Source organism: Rhinatrema bivittatum, chromosome 13 (assembly GCF_901001135.1).
Source record: "Rhinatrema bivittatum chromosome 13, aRhiBiv1.1, whole genome shotgun sequence".
In the NCBI taxonomy this organism is placed as follows: domain Eukaryota; kingdom Metazoa; phylum Chordata; class Amphibia; order Gymnophiona; family Rhinatrematidae; genus Rhinatrema; species Rhinatrema bivittatum.
Window position 1 is genome coordinate 65,073,657 of NC_042627.1, and position 10,664 is coordinate 65,084,320.

The window sequence follows — 10,664 nt, forward strand, 5'->3', positions numbered from 1 at the left end:
CTCTCTTTCCCTTCCTACACACCCCCTGTAAGTGTAGCTGGGGGTTCTGTACGGGCGATCAGAGCTGCATTTCTTATAAAGTCCTGGAGTGAATCGGGATTAGCGGAGTGTGATCTCTCTCTCTCTCTCAGGCCATCCATGCAGAACTTTCAAAACTGGTGAGGAGGCAAAAAGGAGAGCCCGGGACGTCAAGGCCCAAAGGAAAACCCAAAAGCAAAGCTCTCCTAAAACTCGGGGACGACCTGAAGCCGCTGCTGCCAGCGAAACGTCAGAGCACCAGGAAATGGGTAAGTTCTCCCCCCGACCACCAAGTGCCTCTGTTACCATTTCACACAGAATTGCCATTTCATGATGACATTCACAGGCCCCATTACCAGCTTCGCATACTGATTAAAGAGAAATCCTGTAAATGGACTTATAGTCTTCTGGGTCACAGAGAAATTGCTGTCATGAGGGATCACTCCCACTCTCGGCTGAGGGATCACTCCCACTCTCTGCTGAGGGATCACTCCCACTCTCGGCTGTCCGCACCAATGGGCCTCACTCTCTCCGGGACAGGCGATGCTTCACACTCTGCCTGGGATCCCTCTGTTCACACTGCTCACAGTCATTAACCATTTTTCATACTTTCAGGATGAAAACTAGGATCTGGCAATGTCTTCAAGCAAAATGAAATAAAAATAGGGAGATTCATTCAGACAAGGAGGGTGGTTTTGGAATGAAATGCAGTATTGACACAGAGTATAGAAAGATAGGGTTCGTAGCCCACTGCTCTAACCACTAGGCTATTCCTCTTCCCCCTTATCTAAGGACTGACACGTCTGTGGCAAGACTTGCACCCCTTATTCAGTAAAGGGTAGAGCTTACTGAATAAGGGGGAATAGCGTGTTGAAAACGTGCACCTGCAACATGCACGTCCTAAAAGTTTAAAATAGTAAAAAAAAAAAAAAAAAAAATTTAAATCGGCCCGCGGCTTGAAAACAGGACGCTCAATTTTGCTGGCGTCTGGTTTCCAAACCCGTGGCTGTTAGCGGGTTTGAGAACCGACGCCAGCAAAATTGAGCGTCGGCTGTCAAACTCACTGACAGCCACCGCTTCCGTCAAAAAAGAGGCACTAGGGACCCTAGTGTGTCCCTCATTTGCATAGGCCACCCTCCTGAATCGCGCGCCCAGGAGAGTGGCCTGTGCGCGTGTCGGGAGAGCGGGCGTTCGCCAGCTCTCCCACGCGTTTTTCTGAATTGGCCTGCTAGATTGTAAGCCCTCTGGGGATAGGGAAATACCTACAGTTTACCTACAGTTCCTGAATGTAAACGGATGGGATATCTCAGATCAAATGTCGGTATATAAAAATAATTAATAAATAAATAAATAAATAAATAAATAAAATTTAACAATCAGTTCATACAGACCTATATCTTTCCAATGCAGAAACTGACTGCCTCTTACACAATCATAGATAGAGCAGCCCTGGTGACAGCTAACTGGCATCAACTCTCCCTTTCTTTCCAGATCATGCCCTGGATAGCAATATTGGGAGCCATCATTACGGTTGTGGCCAGCGTCATAGCGGCCATGTCTCTTACTGAGGAAAGCTGATGAATGCAGATGTAGCTACTGTTAGTACATCAGCGCGTTCAGTGTTACATCCACCAGCTCAGCAGTTGTTTCCTTTCGTCCCTTCAATCTGATTGCTTTCAGTGTGACATATCTATCAAGCTGGGGTAAAAATAACATTGCAATCTGTAACAGCCGTTCCCAGCCCTCTCCTTGGGAACCATCTGGTCAGTCTGGTTTTCAGAATATCCACAATGGATATGGAGACAGTGTATGCAAATGTATCTAATGCATATTAAACTGTGCGTATCCTAAGAACTAGACTGGACAGGCGGGCGCCGAGTCAGAATTCATGCCCTCTCATCAGCCCCAGGTATGAGGAAGGGCACAATTAAATTTCTCTGTCTCGTGATCAGTCGGTGATCCACTATAATCGCATAGCATTAATGATAACACGGAGGTCGATACTGAACTGCTGGCCAGCTAGCAAGTTAGCTGGACAAACTTATCTGGCTAACTTTGCAAGGATATTCAGCGGTACAGGAATACTGCTGGATATCCCTGGCTATCTTTAGGGCAGCTTTCTGGCTGCTCCCCCATTTAAAAGGGCTGAAGAATTAAAAGGGGAACACTCAAGTGACATCATTAATTCCTACTGAAGGTCCCAATCTGGTGCTTTGGCCTTGCTAGAGATGTCAGACAGTGAAATGGCCACTCCAGCCACACTGATTGTATCTTTGCCTTTAGAACTCCACAGGGACCGGCTATTAAGGTACAAAACTTAGATTGTGAGCCCTCTGGGGATAGGGAAATACCTACGCTACCTGAATGTGATCCACTTTGAAGCACTGAAAAAGTGCGAAAAGCAGAACATAAAAAAAATCTAAAATTACAAAAAAAATAAATCTAAATATTAAGGCTTTTCTTTCGTTATCGCTCTGATTCCTTTTTACAGCTTAAAGGATTCCCCAACGTCGCAAAAACAGATTTAGAAAAAATTAAAGCAATTTCTTCTTATGCACGCTAGGGTTCTTAAATTGGGGGCAGTTTTCTTTCTTAAATTCCCCTGTAAATGTTTGATCAAGGATAGAAAAATTTATGATTTTTGTGATTCCCCCCCCCCCCCCCCACACTTTCTAAGCAACAAAATAGAAATTTCTAGAATGGCTTGTTATGGTGGTTACTACCCCAAACCAAATAAACCTGATACTTCACTTTCAATGCACATCCAGCATAGCTCTCTGCTTCAACGGCAGGAAGAATGAAGAAAAGATGATGTATATTCAGCATCAACCAACAAGGAATGAATTACATAGTCTGGGTAAACAAATAAGTGTGGGTGTAGCTTGCTTGTTATGGCGGTTACTACCCCGAATCAATTAAGCATGATACTTCACTTAGAATACATATCCAGCGCAGCTCACTGCTTCAACGACGGGGGAATGAAGTAAAGAGGATTTATATCCAGACAACCAACAGGGACTGAATTGCACAGGCAGGGTAAACAAACGGGAGTAGCTTGCTTATTACGGCGGTTACTACCCCAAACCAATTAGCTAGATACTTCACTTAGATGCAGCTCCAGCACTGCTGTCTGCATCGATGGTGGGGGGTGGAAGGGAATTGGAACCAAAAAGTTACCAATAAGGGCCCTGACCTCAGCGGTCAGAGTAACAGATAAGTATGAAAACAAATAGGTGTGAAAGATTGCTGGGCAGACTGGATGGGCCGTTTGGACTTCTTCTGCCGTCACTTCTATGTTTCTATATATATGTTTCTGATACAACGCCACCTTAAAACTCCAGTAAGGCTGCGTTCGGTTTGGATATAAGGCTGCTAGAACTATTGATTATTTTGATTACTGGTGCATATTGTTCCCTGGGTTGTGATCTTGTATCCCCCCAGTATTTGAGGATTTAGATTTATAATAATTTTTAGCTTTGATTCCCTGTGTACAACTGTGTCTTCAATTCCTATTTGCCATTTCAAGATTTTGTCTTGCTTTTGTTTTTTGATCATTCATAAATAAAAAAAAAAAAGAAATAGAAAGTGACCGCATGTGTAAAATTAAAGGCGCCGTGGCCGTGCTGTCCGGGTGAAAGGTACCAGATACATTCAGATTACCCTTAGGCTTGAATCAGGCACGTCAGAACCTTTAAGGCAATGCTTCCCAATCTTTTCATGCCTAGGGCACACCTACCGACATGAACAAAAATGTCGCGTGGCACACCAGCCCCTCAGGGGATGGCAATGCAGACATGGAGAGGACTCGTATGGTCAAAAGAGCTAAGGCAGCACTGGGAGCACCTGCAGTCTCTTCCAAGTTTGAAAACAAAAGGGAGCGAGTGGACCAGTTCCTCTACATTATTTATTTATTTAAAGCTTTTCTATACCGGCATTCATGATACAATCATATCATGCCGGTTTACAAACAACAGGGGGTGCAATAACTTTGTTCTTTTAACAAGTGCAGAGGAAGCAAAAGTTACAACTTAACAGGGTTGTTGAAACTGGGGGAGGAAGGAGACAAGAATAGCCAAGAATAAATATAAATCTTTACAGAGGTGGATTATTTACAAAGTGCAGTAAGGTCTCTCAATGGATATTAGACTCGGGAAAGGCTTGTTTAAATAGCCAAGTCTTAAGCCTTTTTCTGAATGTTAATAGGCAAGGTTCAAGTCTAAGATCGGGTGGTAAGGTATTCCAAAGAGAGGGGCCGCTGTAGAAAAGGCCCGGTCTCTGAGTGCCATATGGAGTGTAGATTTAGTTGGGGGAACAGTCAGGGATCCTTTGTAGGCTTCTCTGATGGGTCTGGAAGATGTGTGTAGTCTGAGGGGGATTTGGAGGTTGAGAGGGGCTTGGGAGTGGATGGATTTATGGATGATGGTGATGGACTTGTGTAGGATTCTGTAGTGTATTGGCAGCCAGTGTAGATTTATTAGAATGGGAGAGATGTGCTCACTTCTTCTGGAATTTGTCAGGATTCTGGCTGCCGCATTCTGGAGCATCTGAAGTGGTTTGATGGATGAGGATGGGAGACCTAGCAAAGTGCCGGAGAAGGAAGAAGCAGCTGGCTCAGTTAGTTACTTTGGCTCCTGCATGCTGCTGCTCCCAACACTCAGGGTGAGTCACGTCCAGCGTTCACTGTGCACCCTCCCTGTCTCACTAAGCCCGGGGATCAGACAAGAGCTTGAAGCGCTCAAAGGAGGAAGATGAGAAGGTGCTGTGTGCACTGCCCAAAGGGAGGCCTAGCTATCCATGCCACACCTCTGGGCTCCGACGACATGCATGTTTAAAGAGAGATCACTGGTAAATCTTGTTGCTGTGAGGCGCTGGTCTGGAGCTGGGCCTGTTCTGTTGTAATCCTGATTAGGTCTGAAGGCACAGTGTGCCATGGCAGGCAAACTGCTTGGGAAAGGCTGTTATAATCATAGAAAACCAGGCCCTGCTTTGTGCATATCCTCATTTGTCTGCTCCGGACAATTCCAGCCTCTGTTTTATCCCCAGGCTGAGTCGAAGAGGAAAAGCCTGCACCGAGTACTGGATATAACACATCCTGTGTGCTATTCCATGATGCCCTGGGATCATCTCTGTCCACCCACTGCAAGCTCTTCCCCCAGGTACCAATGCCATCCACTAGGGCCAGACTCATCAAGGGCTGCAGTAGGTTAGGGCCTCCTGCTGGTAGGTTCTGATGCTGAAGAGTTGTACCAAAGGGTGTGCCCTAGGTGATTATGCACCCCCACTCTTTCACTGCCAGTGTGCACTGAGCACTAGATGTGACTCATTCTGAATCACTACCTCCTGGGCAGCCTGTACCCCACTGCAATAAATTAATACCCTTTGCACCCCACCAATCTTCCTGTGCGCACACAACCTTGCACTCCACCACTATGCCAGCTGAAAGTGTGCTACACATAGAATCTTACTCCTACCTACCTACCAAGGCAAACACTCACCTTACTATAAACTCCCCTCCACAGGCCAAATCCCCTATTCAGACCTTCCTTCTGGACATCCATTACTGGTCTATCCCCAAGGGACAAGAACACTATTGACAACCTGTTCTATCCACATCAAGATTAGCCAGCTCCATGACCTATTCACTGATCAGCATGCAGACATCTTATGCCTTACAGAAACCTGGACATAAGACCACAATTTAATGAAACCTGTCCATGAGATGACACTTTTGCTCATACTCCACGCCAAAGAAAGGCAAAGGGGTAGCCATCATCTCCAGAAAATCGATGAGCCTCTCCCTACATAAAATTTAGAGGTCAACGAATTCATCCTCCTCCAGGTGGATGCTCACTCCAAATGGGGATTTTTCCTACTTTATCACCCTCTTTCAAGTAACCATGAAGCTCTATATTATCCTAGATCACCCAAGGAACCTGTTGATGAACAACACCTGAACCTTCCATAGGAGTTTCTTATCTCCATAGAATCTTGTGGCCTTGCTCAGCTAATCGATAAACCAACCCTTAAGTCTGGACACATCCTTGATCTGATAATGCACCATTACCGCTACGAGATGAATATGCACCAAGGGACTTACAGATCATCCAGTTCTCCTGAACTATGGTAATCATCATCTGGTACATTTTGATATGTAACCCTCTCTTAACCGGAAAGCATACAGGAAAAGGACCACAAAATCTGTCTGCCTAACATCCCAAATTGACCAGAATCCTTTCTGCTCGCCCTACCATGCTCATATGAGGGCTCCCTTCCTACTGCCACCCTAGTAGATGCTTGCAACAATGACCTTAAATCAGCCATCAACAAGACCACCACACCTCTGAAAATTGTCACCACTAAAAATTCCAAACCCAATCCCCCGGTTTTCTTAGGATCTGGCTGCAATGAAGAGAACTGGAAGAAAACGTGAAGGAAAATGGCAGAAATCAAAGTCACAAACTGAAAGGAATGAGTGCAGAAGACACCAGAAGCATTAACCAAGAAGAACTGTAAAGAACTATTCCAAACCATTAACAATCTCTTGTAGCCTCAAATCCCCCATACCTTCCTCCCTCACAATGATGATCCACTGTAACAAACTAGCCTAATTTTTCACAGAGAAGATCGCCCATATTCGAACGGAACTGAAAAAAATGCCAGCACAAAACAAACACAGGTAAAACAGACCCCACCATCACAAATCTTGACCACCTTCTGTCCACTTTCAATACAAGGCATCGACTCCCTGTTCATCCTCAGCCCAACCACCTACTTAGAGGACCCTTACCCTGCCTGGCTCATTAGAAAAGCTAAACATGGACTGCTCCACCGTATTCAGACCATATCAAACACCTCACTTGCAGAAGACCAATCACCAAATTTCCTGAAAAGAACAATCATGAAACCTACACTGAAAAAGACTAATTTTGACCTCAACGAACTGAACAACTTCCTCCCTTAAGTCACTGAAAATGTGGTACTATCATAGCTATCGGCCACACAACAGTACCAAAATCTCACTACTAAGCCTAGTGGATGAACGCTGGCTCTGTCTCGAACATAGGAAACCAGCCTTACTCATCCTCTTGGATCTTTCAGCAGCCTTTAACAAAGCACATCACAATTTTCTCTTCACCTGTCTGCAGGATATAGAGTTGGCTGGTTTGGCACTTGCCTAGGCTGATGTGCACGGAGCAGGAGAGGGACCTTGGGGTGATGGTGTCTAATGATCTGAAGTCGGCGAAACAATGCGACAAGGCGATAGCTAAAGCCAGAAGAATGCTGGGCTGCATAGAGAGAGGAATATCGAGTAAGAAAAGGGAAGTGATTATTCCCTTGTACAGGTCCTTGGTGAGGCCTCACCTGGAGTACTGTGTTCAGTTCTGGAGACCGTACCTTCAAAAAGACAAAGACAAGATGGAGGCGGTACAGAGAAGGGCGACCAGGAAGGTGGAGGATCTTCAACGGATGACGTACGAGGAGAGATTGAAGAATCTAAATATGTACACCCTGGAGAAAAGGAGGAGCAGAGGTGATATGATACAGACTTTCAGATACTTGAAAGGTGTTAATGATCAAAAGACAAAGACAAACCTTTTCCGAAGGAAAAAAATCAGCAGAACCAGGGGTCACGATTTGAAGCTCCAGGGAGGAAGATTCAGAACCAATGTCAGGAAGTATTTCTTCACGGAGAGGGTGGTGGATGCCTGGAATGCCCTTCCGGAGGATGTGGTGAAGACCAGAACTGTGAAGGACTTCAAAGGGGCGTGGGATAAACACTGTAGATCCATAAAGTCAAGAGGCTGCCAATGAAGAGTGGGTGACTCGCCAGAATGATGGCTACTGCCTGGAGTCAATACCCTTATTAAATAAACATACACAGGCTTACGGTGACTCCAACATCGCTCTAAGCTTCAACAGCAAGAGGAAATGTGGAAAAAAGGATTCACACTCACAAAGAGGGGAGTAGCTGGCTTGTTACGGCGGTTACTACCCCAAATCAAATAAGCCTGATACTTCACTTTCAATGCATATACAGCAAAGTTCTCTGATTCAACGGCAGGGGAGAAGAAAAACTGATACTTCACACATCCAGCAGAGCTCTCTGCTTCAACGGCAGGGGAGAAGAAAAGAGGGTTCGCACTCACAAAGCGGGGAGTAGCTGGCTTGTTACGGCGGTTACTACCCCAAACCAAATGTGCCTGATACTTCACTTTCGATGCACATCCAGCATGGCTCTCTGCTTCAATGGCATGGGAGAAGACTTATACATCACACATATCCAGCATAGCTCCCTGCTTCAACGGCAGGGGAGAAGAAAAACAACCAATAAGGGCTAATAACATAGTCTGGGTAAAACAAATAAGCATGGGTGCAGCTTGCTTATTGCGGCGGCTACTACCCCTAACGAATCAAGCTAGATATTTCACTTGGATGCAGCTCCATCACTGCTCTCTACATTAAAGGTGGGGGTGGAAGGGAAATAGAACCAAGAGCTAAGAGAAACAGATAAGTATGAGAGAAAATATGTGTGAAGCTTGCTGGGCAGACTAGATGGGCCATTTGGTCTTCTTCTGCCGTCATTTCTATGTTTCTATATGTTTCTATGTTTCATCCTTTCTCCAACACTAGACCAAAACTGTCTCTATGGGAACAGCGCTCTCTTAACTGCACTTGCTCTGCTGTGGAGTGCCTCAAGGTTCCGTCCTTTTGCCCACACAGTTCAATATATAACTAACCCCGCTATGTAAACTCATCAAGGGCTGCCACATCATCCATTACGCCTACTTGGATGACATCCAACTCCTCATCCCTATGGATACTAATCAGGATCAAATCATCACTCACATGAATGATGCCTTAAGAAAATCACCAATTAGCTATATCAAAATAAAGTAAGCCTTGATTCCCAAAAGACAGAAATGCTCTACGTTGGGGAAAAGAAAGATCCTGTTCTCCTTCTCCCAAAAGCAATCCTTGGAGGAACTCTTACTCTCAGCTCAAGAGAGTCTTGGCTTCATACTAGAATCCCAAATCACAACCAAAGCTCAGGTCCTCATAATAACTGAAGCTGCTTTCTTTCACCTTTGCAAGCTCTTCCTCCTCTGATCATAACTGGACAATGCTGCCTTCATAACTTCTATTTGTGCTACTGTCATCTGTCACCTGGATCACTATGTAGGTCACCCCAACACCCTAAAACACTATATACAACGTATACAGAAAGTAGAGCCTGCCTGACAATAATGGTACATAAATTTGACCACATCACCCTAGTCCTGAAAAGCTTACCGCACAAATTAAAGATCCTGGCCCCATCATACCTCAACAATGTCATTACATGCTATGAGCCCTCCCGCCAACTATCATCGTTGTTGCAAGCCTGCCTTATGACCCCGAGAACCATGCACCTTGCCAGCACTAGGAAGAGAACCTTCACAAGCTCTGCCTAGAACTCCCTGCCTCCTTATATCAGGCTGGGCCCTAACCTCTTATCTTTCAGAAAATTATTAAAAACATGGCTGTTTGAGGCAGCTTTTGGCACCAGCCATTAACATCTGCAATCACTGTTCCCAAACCTCTAAAACCTTTTATCAGACCCAACATCTGTACCTCTCTGGACTGAGAGAATTGCCCTACAAGATACTTAACCAGAGCTACTAAGCAAATCACTGACTCTAATCTTTACAGTGTCTGCTCCCGCCTCTGGGTCACACTTTTTGGAGTTTGTATTTAAAAGAAGTATTATGTTCATCTTTTTACCTCCTGATCTGATGTATTGTATCTGATTATTTAACTAATTATAGCTCACTTTGAACTCTCTTGGTGGAAAAGCATGTCATATGTAAATGATAATGATGGTGTTGATGGAACAGTAGCAGTGGAAGAGGTCTGGCCACCCCAGGCAGGCTGCAGACCAGGCAGTTAGTTAACTGGACAGGGTGCCCTTCTCCCTTCTCCTGCACTTAAAAATAGAAGGAATTGGCCCATTGTGTCACTTCACATGTGTCTCTGCCCCTTGTGGGCTTTCCTTTTCGCCGTAAAAATCCTCTTCATGCCTGCATTACTATCGCCGTGGAGGCTGGGGTGCCACACATTTTTGTTAATGCAGGTCAGTCTCACACTTCTGCACCGACTGCTGTTTCACTGTTAGTCATGACGAGGATGGGGGTTTCGCTCAACCGGATTATTCTTCTCCGTCAGCAAGATTTTGACAGACAACTATTAAAGCTAGAATCCACTTTACGAGTCACAGCAACAACATCCTAAGCTTATTCTGCTCTCAAAACACTAAGAACAAAGTACTGTTTACCCAATGAAGGGCATCCGCTAGTTTACTGATGTGGTTTATTCTCTAATAAACCGTGAAACCAAAACATTAGAACTGCGATTCAAACAAGAGGACCGTGCTAATAACCGCGTGCATCATCAGTACGGACTGGAGACAAACGCTAAGAGAGCGCAACATCTTACCGCAAGTTCATTAAAACAAACGGCGCGGCGCGGTGTCACAACAGACACGTGCGTCTCCGCGCCAGCACTCGGACACAAGTCGGCCCGCCTTTGCAGTTTATTCGCTTCCTATTGGTGGGAGACGGTACAAACCCCGCTCGCCACCGCGCGACCCAAACAGTAGCTTCCGCCCG

General features: G+C 45.3%; 1 protein-coding gene and 1 long non-coding RNA gene across 3 annotated transcripts in view; one reads left to right on the top strand and one right to left on the bottom strand.

Moving 5' to 3' along the window:
* Positions 1 to 2,835, top strand: part of LOC115074946 (peptidyl-prolyl cis-trans isomerase FKBP8-like) — a 22,342-nt gene extending 19,507 nt beyond the window's left edge. Inside the window, exons 5-6 of one of the 2 annotated variants that reach the window (XM_029574952.1) lie at positions 132 to 287; positions 1,510 to 2,835. In XM_029574952.1, coding sequence (XP_029430812.1) covers positions 132 to 287; positions 1,510 to 1,596 — 243 coding nt within the window. In that variant the 3' untranslated portion in view covers positions 1,597 to 2,835. Of the gene's footprint in view, positions 1 to 131; positions 288 to 633; positions 893 to 1,509 lie in introns of those variants that run through there. The other variant, XM_029574953.1, reaches the window with a different exon arrangement.
* The window catches only part of LOC115074948, a 13,018-nt gene extending 2,369 nt beyond the window's left edge, over positions 1 to 10,649 (bottom strand). Inside the window, exon 1 of the long non-coding RNA XR_003852385.1 lies at positions 10,492 to 10,649. This is a non-coding gene — a long non-coding RNA (uncharacterized LOC115074948). The remainder of the gene's footprint in view (positions 1 to 10,491) is intronic.
* Between the last annotated feature and the right edge of the window lie 15 nt (positions 10,650 to 10,664).